This window comes from Prinia subflava, chromosome 1 (assembly GCF_021018805.1).
Source record: "Prinia subflava isolate CZ2003 ecotype Zambia chromosome 1, Cam_Psub_1.2, whole genome shotgun sequence".
Classification (NCBI taxonomy): Eukaryota; Metazoa; Chordata; class Aves; order Passeriformes; family Cisticolidae; genus Prinia; species Prinia subflava.
In genome coordinates, this window is record NC_086247.1 from 105396234 (window position 1) to 105412639 (window position 16406).

Below are 16406 nucleotides of genomic sequence, written 5' to 3' on the forward strand. Positions count from 1 at the left end.
GTACATGCCACATAATAGCACTGAAGATGATCTGCTCTGTAAATTTTTTCACACCAAAGTCAGACTGACAGGCCTTTAGTTCCCCAGGGCATTAAGTACCTCAGCCTTTTTCTCAGCCTTTGGCACTGTGTTTCTCCCTCCAACCGATACAGGATGGAGATCATATTTAGCTTTCCTTTTGTTGCTAATGTGTTTATAAAAACATTTTTGTTGTCTTTTACAGCAGTATCCAGATTAAGTCCTAGCTGAGCTTTAACCTTTCTAATTTTCTCCTTGCATAACTTTTTTTTTTCTCCTGAGCCAGGGTGGCTGTGTTCCATGCTGGCTTGTCTTTTACTACATGGTTACAACCTGCTCCTATGCCTTTAAGATTTCCTTCTTGCAGAATGTCCATCCTTCCTGGACCACTTTGTCCTTCAGGGCTGCCTCCCAAGGACTCTCTTAGCCAGTTGCCTGAGCAGGCCAAAATCTCCCTTTGAAAGTCGAAGGCAGACAATCTGCAGAGCCCGCTCACTACTTCTCTGAGAGTTGAAAGCTATGTTTTCATGATCACTGTGCCCAATAAAACCTCCAACCATCACATCACTCACAAGTCCTTCTCTGTTCACAAAAAAACCAGACCCATTGGGGCACATTCCCTAGCTGGCTCCCCCACCAGCTGTGCCAGGAAGTTATCTTCCGCACACTCCAGTCACCTCCTAGACTTTCCTCACTGCAGTGTTGTATTTCCAGCAGGTATCTGCTAAGTTGAACTCATGTGCAAGAACAAGGGCCAGTGATTGTGAGACTTTTCCCATCTGCTTATAGAATATTTCATTTGCTTCTTCATCTTGCTTGGGTGGTCTGTAACAAACTCCCACCATGACACCTTCTTTGTTGGCATTTTCTCTGATTTCAACCCATAAACACACAGCCCTTTCATCACCATTGTCGAGCTCTAAACAATCAAAACACTCTCTAAGATTCAAGACATACAATCCCACCATGTATCCTTCCTTGTCTATGCCTTCAGAGGCGTTTCCAGCCATCCACTGCTGCCCTCCATTTGTGCGAGTCATCCCACGACGTTTCCACCATGTGATGGTAACTGTGTCACAGCTGTCTGGCCCTGCAGTTACTTCCAGCTCCTCCTGTTTTGTTATCCATGCTGTGTACATTGGTGTAGATGCCCTTAAATTGAGTTATTGATCCTGCTCCCTTTTTGTGGGAAGAAGCTGTAATTCCTACTGATCGTTCTCAGGCACTTCTGTCATTTCTAACATGTCAGTAACCTTTGTGTCTTCACTGCCACATGCATTTCCATCCCCTGCCTCCACTGGGATGTCAGACCAAAGAATCTCACTAGTACACCATCCTTTAAGCACCAGCATGCTGCTTTACATACCTTCTGCTTTTCAGGTCTGATAATTCTGCAAAGATGCTTTGAGACAGGTGTACCCTGTCTGTCACCAGCAGGCATGGTGTTCTGTAAAGCAGCCTGTGGTTAAAACCCCCAGAATTCGGTCAGTGACACCAGGCTCAGAGTCTGTTCTTAATCTGCTGGCTCTTCCTTCATCGATCTCTGCAATTGGAAGGTGAGAGAACACTACTTTTTCTCCTGATCCCTTAAACAATCATCCCTAGGCCTTGAAGTCTCTTGATTGCCCATAGATGTCTTTTCGGGACTTCATTGCTGCCTACCTGAAAAATCAGTAATGGCTAGTGATCTAAGAGCTGTATCATGGTAAAAAGGTTTCTTTTCACATCTTTAACTCAGGCACCAAGGAGGCAGCAGACAAGCCCAAGAAGTGAGTCTAATCAGCTTATTGGGCCTCCTGTTCCCTTCAAAAGCAAGTTTCCAATGACCATGACCCATCCTCTTTCTTTACGGAAGCAATTTTGATGCAGGGAGCAACCTGAATTAACTTCCAACCAAGTGAACCTCCATCCTTGCCATTGTTTGGTTCCACTGGCAAAGCCTCACATCTGTTATCCCAGGGCACCTGAGACAGTGACATAAACACACAAGAGACATGCATGCTGTGATGGGCAGGAACTTGTTGCCATTGCCCCCTGTCCCTTTATCCCTGTGTTCAGCCAGAACGTGACAGAATCCTCCCTATCATGTGTTCTGTCTGCCCATAGGATCTGCCCCAGGGGAGGCAAGGTGCAATTTCAGTGTGTATGTAGTTTTGAAACTACACTCTTGTGTATTTTTTATTTGAATATAGACTACATAGGTTATACAGTGGTGCTTGAAGTATGGAATAGACCATACTTCCATATTTCTTTGCCTCCCATGAATATTTCCATAGCATCAGAACTGAATTTGGTGTTCGAGAATTAAGGAGGAGGCACAGGCTCCTGCTATTTTTTTTTTTTTTTGTATCATTCTGCCTTAAGTAGAGTGTAGGTGAATGTATTTCTCTGTAACATCATGTTGCAGAGGTGCAGAGCATTTAAAATGGTGTCAGGGAAATCCAGTTTGGAGGAGACATCTAAGTGCAAGGGCAATATTTTTAAGAAGCCATTTTAGTGTTAAAATCAAGCATAGTAAAAAGGATGCATTTAGGAAATGTATTAAAGAAGAGACTTGTGAAGCATGCCAATACTCGTAAATGCATCTGCACCCTGTGGGCACCAAACCCCAAATTGCTTTCCAGTGAAAGCTCCTATAATACATTTTTAAAGCATCAGTGATATTAAAATTCCATGTTCTTTTTTAAATGCTTTTGCTTTCTGTAAGGAATGCATTTAAACTGGAAAGCTAGATGAGGCACAGGAAGAATAAAAGAGAAACAAGATAAAAGGAAGAGGTGGGGAGGAAGATCAAGACTGGATGTCAAAACAGATACCTTCAAAGCCAGGACACAAAGTTGAACAGTCAACCTGAAAAAAGTCATATGATCTACTATACCAATCACTATTTCCATCCTTCTCTCTAAAATTCTATTGAATGGCATTAAAGCAGCAAAGAATAACAATTAAAAAAACAATGGGGAAATATGTCCTGATAAAGTGTTTTCACCAAAAAAAAAGCTAAGTGCATTCACACAGTAGTCAAAACCCCCATGTGTTATTTGCATTTTCTGAGGTGCATTAGGTACCAACTTGATTGTGCATGTTTTGCATACTTTTTCTACTCTTGCCATAGGCAGCCCTGGTGTTCTGCATTTCAGTAGACATTTATAGGTTGATCATGGTTTTTATTTTGGGTGATTTTGATGGTTTTCTTCTTGATTTTACTACAGTAGTTGAAGTGGAATTGCAGAGATGTTGCTGCCCATGTTAGCCATGCTGCCCTGGTAGCATGGCAGAGCCTGCTAGGCACCAATTCTGTTTCAGTTCTCCTGCAGAAAGACTTTTCTCTGAAGAACTTCATGGTTCACAGTAATAAATATAAAATATTTTTGTCTTCCATATAATTTGCATGAAATCAGTGTGAAATCATTTGTTGATCAAAATGTTCCTCATTGGCTAAATTATGGAAAATATTTATGGTCTCTTTAAATGTGAAAATTATTCTCTCTATATATGGCAGTCATCCAGAAGCATTTTTAAACACTCTTCCTGAGCATAGGAGTATTAAAATTTTCAGGATTTCTACAGAAGGCCCACAGCTGCCTTCAGCAGGGTATACAGTGATGCAATATTAATGTTGTTCTAGCGTTTCTGGATCACTTTTCATATTCTCACCAACATTAAATGTTCTGCCCCTAACCTGTGATGAATCAGTAATTAGTGGCACATAGCTCCAGGAGCTGGAGCACAGAAAGGTGTTAGCTTCCCCTTAGGCTCACAGAAAGATCACAGAACATGCTGTTCTCTGCAGTAGAGTCCAGTAGTGACAATTAGCCTGAGACTTTATTGCATTCAGCTGCACAGGAACTGGAGCTTAGCAAAGGAATTATGTTACTTCATTTTTGCAAACTTCACAAAAGGGGCTGTTTGAAATCCATTATATGGTGATCTTATTGGTTCTGATGGTTATTTTCATGCACCTGTTGATCGTTTGGAAAACCTTGTTATACTGAAAATCACAGATTGTACACTGAAAATAAAATTTCCTTTTCTGTTATTCTGTAGTTCAGTACTACAAAGAGATGTTCTAAGCTATGATTCAGTATCAAGTGGGAAGTAAATAATTTAATAAATTTCAATCAGATTGTATTCCTGCTGCTTAGGACATCATACAAAATGTTGGTTTGCTTAGCTTTCTAGTAGTACAGTAAATTTTCCAGGGCTGACTAAGAGCGGTAAGTGAAATAGTTTTCCCTGTAGGGGCACGATGATGTACCTGTTCAGTCTGTAACAACCAAAAAGAGAAGATCTAGTGTATCAACTACCATGTTATTGTCATTGACACACTGCAACTGGTTTTAGTATCATGAGGGAAGAGGTTCTTCAAAGAAATGTTCTGTGTGTATCTACATATCTAGTTAAATAATTGTTGAGAGGCTTAAAAGTTGTAACTGTTGCACCTTTAGCTTCTCCTAATGGATTTTCCATTCAGTGGAATGCACATCTGTTGCAGTGTGTTTCTTTCCCCTTGGTTGCAAAAACCTCGTTGCATTGGGGTATTAGCTGTGTTGAGACAGATCTGTAGGGATCATTAACTTCCTTGGCAGGGCTCCAGGTAATCTGAGACACAGTCTAATCTCTCCTGTTAGGTGCTCATTGCTACTCCTGTTGGGAAAGGCATTTCAGTACATTACTGCAGGCGTTTTAATACATTAACCTTCCTTTACTGGTTTGTTTGTTTTGTTGTTTACGTTTTTGTTTTGTTTTTTTTTAATAAAGTATTAATTGTATATTATATTAATTGTAAATTATATTTTTTCTCTGAGTTTTGGAACTTGATTTCTCTTTCTTTATAATTTACTTGAATCAGGCATTAACCTGATGAATCTTGTAAGTCTAGCAAAAACTGTCAGAATATTGATGTATGGGCAGCAGGTCACGAGCCAACTGCTTCCAGTCATGACCTTCCCACTGACTGTGCTGAAACATCAGTTTTATTTTTAGAAGCGCAGCTTAGAGAGAGGTAATCATGTTCACATGAGCACATGCCATTTTCATTAAAAAAATCACTAAATATGCTGTTGCATAGAGAAAGGCAAGTGACTTACAGAAGTAGCAAATAAATATTTCTAATCCAAGAACCTATATCCAAGACAAAAATACTTCCAGAGTTCTGTTGTTCTTGGAAATGGTGGTGATCTAGAGTGAGCAGTGGTAGTGGATAGATCTTGAGAAGGTAGTTGATGAGAAAGGAGAAATTTGCCTCAGACTTGAAAGGTGAGATGAGAAGTTCAAAGCCATCAGATACTGAATGCTGATCCAAGGAAAATAGAGCAGGACATGTTGCATCATTCACTAGTGCTTAGAATATTGGAAAATTAGTGGCACTTCCATGCTCTCCCTCTGAAAACCCTCTGAGCTATTAAGCATTTTTGGTGGGTTTTCTGTCTCTTTTTCTTTACAGCTCTTTGAACTGCTGTATCTCTCAGAATACTTAAAAATGTATTAATGGAAAGTGATGAGAATGTGAAGGTTATTATTATCTCAACTGTGAAGGAGTAAAAAAATTACAGATTAATCTAGAAGAAGTATCCATCATTACATACTGAAAAAAAAGAGGTTAGATTGTGTAATGGGGGCAAAAATCTCATTTAGTCCAAGTTCCTTTCAGAAGTCTTTAGCAAGATAGTTTTTTTCCCCTTTTCTTTGGTACTGAATTCATTATAAAGTGATTTCCCACTCTATATTTAGGCAGCGTGAAAACAGCTAATCAGAGCTACAAAGACAAGATTAATTGGTGTTAATTTCCAAACATTAGTGTTGGAACTCACTTCGCTTAATAGGTCTATACTTAAAATTATAGGAAATAAGTTAAAATAATGGAACTAAATAAAGTAGATCATTCTTATACAGCATAAATGGGGGCAAAATTCGTACAGCAATAATTTCTGGAATTTTTTTTTTCTTTTTTAAATTCAGAAAATTGTTGATACAGTTTTGTGACTTATTTGTGTTATTTCAAAATCACTAATTTGATCTACTGACATGGAAGAGCAGATCTTGGAACTTTTAAGGCAGTCATTTCAAAGCTGTCAGCTTGACCAGTGTGTGGTGATAGCCTCAAAGTATTTTCCACTGCTTCCACGTGATGGGTACACCTGAATTCATTGCAGTCCTCTGGCTTTTATCGTTCAGAAGCTGGTGTAGATCAGTACATAATTCTGCCATACAAAAAGCAGAAAGGGAGGAAAGAAAAATCAAAACAGTTGGATGTCAGAGCTGCAATCTTCTTCTGTGCCAATAGCATTTCATTGGAATAGCACGAAAAGTGGAGAGAGTCAGAAATCAGGCTTGATACTGCTCACACTCCTAGAAGTAATGGGAGGTTTAAGAAATCTCATTACCACTACCATCTCCAGGTAGCTTTCTGACCCATTGAATTCAAAAGGTGAAGGAAAAGAAGAGAAAGTAAAGCGAGAACTCAGAGAAGTAACATGAAGTGCATGTAGAAAGGCCAGGGAAATACAGCAAAGGACCTTGTAACTGATGTGGAATGAAGATTGAACTCCAGCAGTTGCATTTACAATTACAAGGAAGATGCCAAATACTGCTTGCAGTTTGATGAGGATGACCTCTAGGAATAACTCTGCAATTTGTAGAAACACAGGAATCTTAAATTACCTAATAAATAAAACTATTTCTTCAGAAATAATATTTCTAAATTTCTAAGCTCAGTCTACAAATAGAGAAAAAATATAGCAACTAATATAACTTTGAAATGTATTTAATGAAACTAAAAAACTCTTTGGAAAACTTTATTACTTTCTTGATTAAATACTGGAGAAGCAGATGCAGGGTCCTACTGATGGCAAATAGCACACAGCTCACAGAGAGGACTGTGTCTGTAGTGATTGCTGTGTGAATACAGAGTTCAAAGAAGATGGATTAAAAATGTGTGTTACACAACAACCTGCAGGAATCCGTGGAAGAATCCCTTGTTAAGTAACAGGATGCTGGTGTGATTTCTTCAGAGGAAACCTCTTCTGCTCTGATTTCTCTAAATATGAGAAAATAAATGAATTTCAATTGCATTTGACTGAAAATTAATTTGAGGCTTTAAGCAGTCTGCTACAGGGTCCACCAACAGTATCCCATATCTGAAAGGCTATAATTTGCCTCAAAGAGGTTTGCTAAACTGAAGTCTGAATTCTGTCCTTGCTTTTAGTCTATACCATGCTGATGAACACTGTGCAGGTTAAATGCATAGACAGTGCACTCAAGTAAAATGGAAGAAGTTGCAATTAAAACATACTTTGCTCTGTGGAGCAACCATCCATACCATCCTGCTTCAAGGAAGCCTTGAAGCCTGATGCTTCAGCACCTAAGCCTTATGCTCTCAGAGATTCTTGTCTTTTTTCTGTAAAGCAAATTAAAATCTAATCAGGTAGTATCTCAGAAATTTGAAAATTACATTTGGGGTTTAAAATAATGTCTTCCCATTCTTCCAGGCACAAGTGCGCTTTAGCACAGTTGATTTATCTTGATTGATCAATTTTAATGGGTTTGGTGCTGAGAAACCAAAGTGGCAAAAGTCTTAGGTAGCTTTAAATTAATGTGGAGATTGCACAGCTGCCTTGTGACTAGACTGGTAATGCAGTTGCTGTTGCTTTTTACTTACAGGGAGTGTTTGGTGATTTTTTTGTGTTGCATTTTCATTTGTTTGGGGTTTTTTTTCATATATAAACACTATGTTTAGTTTTTATACCTTATGAACTGATACCTTGACTTTATAAATACATGAGGATTTTGGCTGAGGATTTTGTGTTCCTCTTTGGTAAATCTGTTAACTGACTGGGGAAAGCTGATGTTGCATGAGGAAAGTGGGCTTTTGGATTGTAAGAATTACCACTGGTCTTGGTAGGGAGTGACAATCCTACTCCTACTAGCTGGACATGGAGTGATGCATGCCTATGCAGTCTGTGAAGGCTGTCCTTGTGCATGTGCCCTGTCTGATGGGGACTGGTGTCCCTTGTAACCCCCCTTCCTGCTGTGGTTGTGTCTCCCTGTTAGGCTCAGAGTCTTCCAGCAGTGCTGGCTCCTCAGGATCACTGTCGCGAATACATCAGCCTCTCCAAAGTGCATCTCTTGTCCCTGGGGTAACAGCCAATTCTTCAGGCAGCATGTCCTACCCTGAGAACGGGATGAGTGGCCAGGTGGCCCCCAGCAACACCAGCTATATCATTCTTCCACTTGAAGCTGCAGGGATACCACCTGGCAGTATCCTTCTCAACCCACACACAGGTCAGTACAGCTCCCCCCCGCCTGATTCTGCCCTTTGGTGTTTCTGATGTCAGCTGGTGAATTGGAAATTTCTTGTTTCTAGATATATTTTTCTAGAGGTACTTTATGAACAAACACACATTGAAATGATGTTTGGCAAATTGTTATTTTCAAATGTGCAGGCAAAGCTAGATTCCATTTCTGAGGCTGTTGTGGCATAGCTGGTGGAAAGTGATACAAAACACACTTGCTCCATCCCAGACAGGATATTCATTGTTCAGCAGTCCTGGTACTCCCTGGCTCTCAGTGAATCCTCTAAAATCCCATCAGCACCAATAAGGACAGAGGCTCTTCCATATCAAGCATGCTGAGATATGGTGCAACCAAAATATAATGTCACATTCTTAGTGATGGTGACAACAGCAGAATTTCAAAAGGCCTCAAGGCTGCATTTGAATTTGCACTTCTGAATTAATTTTATGTGAGCTATATGATTAGTGTTTGTATTTAAATTGTGAAGTTTGTGATAAGAGAAAGATGTAACTCTTCAATTCCTGATTATTTTCATCACTACAGCTCACAAACAAGGCACTTGCAAGCACCTAAGTGCTGTGGGCACTTCAGAAACTCTTCAGTTTGAACTTGAGTGCTTGATGAAAGCTGAAGGCAATTTGTTACCTTCTTGGTCTGGATGGAGTGTGGATCACGTGTTGTGCTATCAGTGTTAAGAAGGTTCAGGGAGTTTGAGAATGTGGTGCTTCTTTGGTAATTTGGTCTATTCCAGTGACCATGAGTAACTATGCTGTCAACCTTAGCTGAATTATGCTGGGTTTAGAACAAGAAAGCCTGCAATGAAAGGGATCTTCCATTATACTGAGAATTGGGGATTAAACTGCAAAATATTTTTTTCAAAGTTCTTAAAGGAACATTCAGGAGCTTTTTTGGCGGGGATTTTTGTTTATGACTTGTATTTTATGTGTATTACTTCCCTTTGTTCCACTATTTGAGTGGAAATGCTTAAAGCTTGTTTATGTGTCCACTACTAAGAATAATTCTTTTGGTCATAGTTCAGCCAATAAAGTTGCAGCATTAAAGAAAAATATAGGCTTGGTAAACTCTTAAGCCAATTAGATATTTATAGATGGTGGTGTCTTGGGCTGATCAGTGTATCAGCATATTTAAAATCAAGGACGAGTTCTTGTTTGTTTAGATTCGAATGTGGTAAGTTTGATAAGTTCTGTCCAGAGAGGTGACTTAGTAACTTGCACAAACTTTTATTCTTTGAGAGCCCTTACTCTTTAAGTGTATTTTTTTCCAAGCTATTGCACTATTGATATGAGAGCCTAATACTGTCAGCGAGGAAAAGATCCATCATTATATTCATCTGCTTATTTCTGTTCTGGTAGTTGCCAGTTCTGTCTGCAACACTGAAATTTACAGAAGACACCATGTTTCTGTATGGTCCATTTCCATACAAAACTCCTCAGGCCTAGGCAGGAGTCAACTGTAATTCATGTGACAGGGCTGTGAAACAAATGAAAGGAATTGATGCTGCTTGGACCCCACAAACAGATGAGAGATATTGATTGTTCCTGGCCAGGCTTGTTCCTTGGCTGTTCCCTGGCAAAGGCAGAGACTGGAGCTCACTGCACTTGAAAGCCAGAAGAGCCATGTAAGAGGAACATCTCCTACATCTGTCTTGTCAATTTAGAAAATTGCAGCATCTAGTTCAGATTTTTGCCTGGTATGCAGGGAGGACTTTTTTTTCTGCTATAGGTATCATGCCTTTCAATACTGTCACTAGACCAGAATACCTTATCTTCCCTCCCTGTGTGCCTCTGTCTGCAGATGCATCATTGGGAAACCCATGCATGTTTCTATGTTCAACATGCAGGGAGTAAGTATTTTTGTGTATGTATTATCTTGTGTTCTTTCAAACTTTGCGTTTTGTTTCTGTGGCTCCCATGTAAATATATACATAATAAAGTAGTAGAGGGAGCAGATTGTTTAAAGGCCTCGAATTCTTGTCTCACACTCAATTCTTGTCTCACTGCTCAAGATGGCTTCATGCTGCTGCCTTGTGCTGGAAATCAGACTGTACTTGGGCATCTGCCGTGTTTTTCACATGCAGCAAAATACATGCTGCAAAATTGTCACTTTTTGGGCTCAGAATCTTTGCATCTTATTAGGGAAACATTACAAAAGAACCTCCATGGGGAGGAAATTTAGATTGCTAGATGCTGTGATCGACTATCAAAGTGATGGATGCTGTCAGAAACAGAGATGAAGAGAAGACAGTTGAAAGAAAAGGGAAAAGGATCTTTGTTTCCTGTAATGAATAGATTTTCTTTGCCTGGGTGATAGCATTCTTTAGCTCCTTTTTCTCCTCTTGCAGAGGGGCTACTTCCAGTCTTTTTTTCTCTCTTTTGATCATAACACCGTGTCCTTTAAAGATCTTTCCTTCCTTTCATGCTACATAGTCACTGACTGTGCAAGCCTCTAATGGCATCCAGAGATGCTGTCAATTTCTTCCTGCTCTGATTATAACTCTGCTCCTTCCCAGGTATTGGAAATGCACACTTTCTTTTCCATATCTGTGGTTTCCTTTATTTTCTCTCTTCTGCTTTACCCTTTCTCCTTCCCTAGATAGCCAAGCTTCTTACTTGCTTTGGCAAAGAACCATTTATGTGGCTGTGCTCTCCATTTCGCTTAGTTTATCAGCCTGCTTTACCCTTTAAAGGATTCCTCTTGACATGTTCTTCCTTAACCCCTCTGACAATTTAAGAGCATTTATTTTTCATTTGTACTCCTTGAAATGACATTGCCATCTTTGCTCCTCTATCAGGGGCACAGTTCATAACTTACAAATGTCTTCCCTGTTACCTTCTGATCTCTCATTTTCATTTCTGATTTCAAGATTTCTTCATGAGAAGTCTTCTCTTTTTTTTTTTTTTTTATCTTTAAAAGTGTTTCTGGGACTTTACACTTTCAGTTCTGTCATCTTTCACTAAGCCACAGGAAATGCTCTTTATCAGCTTCCCTTGAACATCTGACACAGGTTTTGGGAGCATGTTATCCTGCTCATGCAGTCTTCTAAAGTACTTCTGGGGCTTGAGATTCCCAGAGCTTGGGAGTCCATGCCACAGTCATCCAGTGGGTCCACAGCAAAAATCACAGGAAATCAGTAGACAGAGCTGCCCCGTGGTGGTTCTTCACTCACTCATTACCTTTCTAGGTGTGTGATGTTGAGTTCATCCAGAAACTTGATGCTTTAGAGAGAGAGAAGGCAAGGTTCTTTAGCCAGTGCTCTTCATGCATTTCTGACCATGATTCATTGGAGGGAGAAAGTAGAAGGCTGAGGAGTAGATAGAACAGGTAGAGATGCTTTGCAGGGTACAAATCAGAAGTTCATGATTTCACTGTTGCGCTAAGTCACTGAACTCCTCCAGATCTCCCTTTTTATCTCAGGTATTCATACTTTATTTACCTACATTAAAGGTTATCACATCATTGCTAAAATTAGGGTTTTTTTCTCATAGAAGCATTTATAATTTGATTTGATTTACAGATTTATGATGGAAGTGAAAAGAGAACTGAGGTCATGGAAAACATTTTTCCTACTGAGAAATACCATTTCTTTTTTGTTTTCAAGACAATGACATGGGTAACTTTTTATTTTAAACAAACATTGTTTTTGCAAGGCTATTTCCCCCAGCTTAATTACCTGAAGCAAAACGAGTTCAATAACTTAGTAGAACTCTGAATAGAATTTGTCTTGTATATAAAAGATTTTTAAATACACCTTAAGTGTTGCTTCCTTGAAAACTGGAGTGCTAGCTCCTCTAAGGGCACAGCTCTCAAAAGTACTGCTCTGTGTTATTAGAAGGTGTAAGTAAATTAGTAACAAGTGTGTTGTTTTTTCCCCCTTTCCTACAAATTGTATTGTTTCAGAAGTAGTTGTGTACATTTGACTGCTGTTGTGTGAGAGGAAAACGTAAGGGAACATTCTCTACCTTCAGTGTTTGCTCCAACGTTCAATTTTAATGTTAATTGATTCATCGCTGAATGATTTCAAGTAACCATAGCATCTGAATCATCTCATAGCCATGGTAACTTTCCACCCATTCCTTGGAAAATCATACTGCTGAAACAAATATCTGCTGGCTTGTCTGAAAAAAATAGTAGCTGTCCGATACTATAATTACTGTAATGAGATATTGAGAATGATGAACACTTTACTCTTGTAGCAGGTCAGCTGAAGACCGATCAGTTAAAACAAAATTGTTTGCTTTCACACAGAAAACAGTATGTTCTTTAAAGTGTCCAGCAAGAGCCGGGTGATTTGTTTCAGGTCAACCATTTGTAAATCCTGATGGGACACCGGCAATATACAATCCTCCCAGTGGCCAGCAGACGATGAGGGGCCAGGTGGTGGGACAGTCTCAGCAGCAGCCTTCACCCCAGCAGCCTCAGCAGGTTCAGCAGCCACAGCAGCAAATGGCAAGTCATCTTGTCACACAGGTAGGTGTGGTGTCATTGGAAAAAAGAAGGAGCTCTTGGGGATGGGAAGAGTGACGTAGAGGAAAGAAGGGAGGAATGCAGCTAGACTAAATGTCAGGATGTTCTTTTCAACATGGATCAAACAGATGGAATCTTGAAATCTTCAAATCTTCAATTGTGTCTAAAGGATGATTTCATTTCCAAAAGTACTGCTAAGTGTGTTGGTGCACATCTACATAAAATCAGTTTGCAAAATTCACCCATTAGTGGAAGCTGAAGCATTCATTCTCAAACCAGTGCAGTTTGTAATTCTCTCCAAAGAGCCAAGAACATTTCTCTTTTGTCAACACTGGATTTGAGTCAAAGAATAAAGTACAACAAGAGCTCTACAAACCCTTCATGTCCAGTTGTATTGGGCCCAGTCTGTGGGTGCTTTCCAAGCACCTTTGCCCCAGATGGGTGGTTTTCTTCCTGCACCAATATTCTGGCCATGATTCTGCTCTGAGCTGGAAGTTCTTGAGCTAGAGCAGGAAGAGCAATTTTGTTTGAGCAAGGTGTGATGGTATGTTGGCTCGCTCAGGGCTCATGGCCCTGTGCTGGCTGTGGCATGTGGCCAGATGTGGCTGAGAATGGGCAGCAGTGTTTGGGTCTGGTTCAAACTTTATTTTCTGCATTGCATACCTGTTCTCCCAGGGCAGAGCAGGTGGAGGGAACTACTCAAGCAAGAATCCTGTATCCTGCTTGGTCACAGAGCAGCCAAGATCTACTGTGGTTCTTGTGTAGCTTTGTAATTTGGCACAGCTTCATCCCAGGTTATGCAGAAATACAGTGTTTGAATTCAGTGAAGTTGCTTTCATTTTACTGGGTTTGGACTTGTATGGTTATGGCTCTTATTTCTTGATCTGGTCTTCACAGTCTTAGAAGACAGAGATAGTATCAAACCTGTAAGAAGTTATATGAGAAGGTAAAATGAAAGGAATACTAAAGCTATTCCAAGGTAATGGTGCTGTGGAAAATTGTTTTTTTCACTTAGGTAAACATCTGCTCCAAGCTGATGGCCTGTCTGTTGGTAATTCACAGCCTGTTCTTTGTCAGTTTTTAAAACTCTTGTGTTCTCCCAAAGCAGCTTTACAATCATTATTCCTTGGCCAATGACACACTTGGAGTTAAATCAGTCACTAACAGAGAAATTCAAATATACACTTATGCTATGCTGCTTTCCATTTTTATCTCTGTAAATTAAATGTAGAGTCATAATTTGGCTATGCCACATTACAAGTAAGAAGAAGGTACAGCTGTGGCTGTATTTAATCTAACAGCCATCAAATCCATTAAAAGAGGCAGAAATATCAGTAATAAATAATTGTTTGGTATAAGGCTAAAATGAAGAGTAAAATCACAATACTTGACCTCATGTGCTCAGGCTGGTGATGAGTCACCTGTCTTTTCAGAACTGTGTTTGAGATCCTTGTTCTCAGTAACAAAGGTAGTGGTGGTGGTGCTTGTTATCTTTCTCTGGTGGAATTTATTGTCTTTCCCTCTGCTTGTTTTACAGCCTGTTCAGACAATGCAGCCATCTTCTCAGTCGGTCCAATATCCAGCAGTTTCTTATCCTCCCCAGCATCTCCTGCCAGTCTCTCCAACGCAGCAATTTTCTGTGGTACTAAAGATTTCTTACTTATTTTTCTTTCCTTGAGCTAGGGTGTGAGTATGTGTGTCCAAGAGCCTCTGGGGGAGCACTGCAACAGGTGTCCCACATGAGAACTCTGCCTAAATACCTGGTCACCCCTATGCTTTGGTACTGGCAGGCATTTTGTACGAGCATTCCCAATGATTTTAGTTACCTTTCCTGAAGGGTATTATTAGAGCAGGGCTCGCTACCTGGTTAGCAGACCCTCCAGAAAGATATTTTGTTGTGCCTGCTGGTAGGAGCTTGCTGGTAGGAGCTTATGTCTCCTCACTTAGTGCCAAGTGACCTTAAATCGCTAACTTGAATAGTTGAGATTTGGGTTATCTCCCTTTCATGTCCACAAAGACAGGAGAAGAGACATCTAGAAGTCATTATTTTTTGTTTTATATTCTTTTATCTGTATACTAAATCCACTGTGAGGATTTATTCCTTGGTGATATCAGCAGACTTGGGAAGGAGAGTAACAGTGAACCATCTGCAGAAGGTGTGGTGTGCTGTACATCATGACAATGCACCAATGGACATGTATAATGAAAATAAATAGAGTGTTCTTCTGGAGTCTGATTCTGGCTTGGTGCTTACAGGGCTAAGATTATACTGTTCTAAAACGAAGCTGACATTTTAAAGAGGCACTACGAGATTTTTTTTTCTGTTGTTTTTCTCTCTTACTCTAGTAATCTTGTTTATGATTGATTTTTTTTTTCCAAAGTCACATGGTTATAATAAGATATGGAAACAGAGCTGAATGGATCCTTTCCTATAAAATAATGTTATTAATGACCAGTAGATGAGTGATACCATTTAAAGGAAAATAAATATTCCATGCTGAACAAAAGTTAAATATCTCAATGCTAATTCTCTTGAATAGTCTGTTGCAGGAATATCAGGTTGCCCTAGTGACAGTCACAAAAAGGCTAATATTGGTTAATTTAATACTTCATCTGAATTATTATCTTCAAGGTACATTACATTATACAAACACTATATAGGTTATATGTGTTTGAAGATGTTTTTCTCTTTTGTGAAAATCTAGAGGCATTCCTGGCTCAGTGAAGTTTCTTGTAGAATCTGTTTGCAGTCATTTGCCATTCTGGTAGTGAATATCCTAGCTTTTTAAAGGAACAACTTCACAGAGACCACTCATGTGTCTGAATATGAGTGTAAGATGGTGGTCAAGTTAACAGCATTAATTCATATACCACCTGATGATCTGTCAGTAGTGTTGAAAACATTGATCCATGACATCTGCTCTCAGTCGTGAGGGTGAGTCTCCATACGGGAGGATGTCTCAGAATTGCTTTCCACAAGCAAACTTTTTGTTTTGTTTTGTTTCATTTTTAACACATTTTGAAATTTCTGGACATTAAATGGATTGTGCAGGATGGTTTTGGAGAATGAATACTGCAGGGCTGCTAACAATATTGAGAGGCTTCTTTTGAAAAAACAGTAGGGATGTTCTGAGCAAAAAACATTTTTATGATGTTTATTTCCTATCTGTAATTGGCATATTAGCACACAATGGAGTTTTGTGTTGAGTATTTAAAGGTCTTATGGGCACAAATTAAGATGCCTAGAACCACACCCACACTTGTAAATCTTTGACCTTCACAGAATAAACTTGAGAGCATTGAATAGTGTGAATCTGTATGCAAGAACGAACAGATGCAGTTCGGAATGCCTGTATAGTACTAGCATGTAATGAAACTTAGGTCCATTGACTTCATATGGTATGTTTATCCTACCACAGATCTATTTTGTTTCTTTCCCCCTTCAATCAAATAAAGAACTTATTTCTCTCCAACACAGAATAAAAAACCTTGAAATAGCATTAGGCTTAGGGGTTTTTTTTTTTACTTTCTCCATGTTTATAACCTTGGATTTTCAAAGCAGTCCATAAAGGGAAAGATCTGCAGCTGAATTCTACTGAATTCCACTT

At 39.5% G+C, this 16406-nt stretch overlaps 1 protein-coding gene across 17 annotated transcripts in view; it reads left to right on the forward strand.

Annotated features, from left to right (window-relative positions):
- The window catches only part of ARPP21 (cAMP regulated phosphoprotein 21), a 195953-nt gene that overhangs the window by 135092 nt on the left and 44455 nt on the right, over positions 1-16406 (forward strand). For 15 of the 17 annotated variants that reach the window (XM_063406253.1, XM_063406248.1, XM_063406241.1 and 12 more), the window contains 3 exons: positions 8071-8301; positions 12632-12801; positions 14336-14440. In XM_063406253.1, the coding sequence (XP_063262323.1) occupies positions 8071-8301; positions 12632-12801; positions 14336-14440 (506 nt within the window). The remainder of the gene's footprint in view (positions 1-8070; positions 8302-12631; positions 12802-14335; positions 14441-16406) is intronic. The other 2 variants (XM_063406280.1, XM_063406345.1) reach the window with 2 other exon arrangements.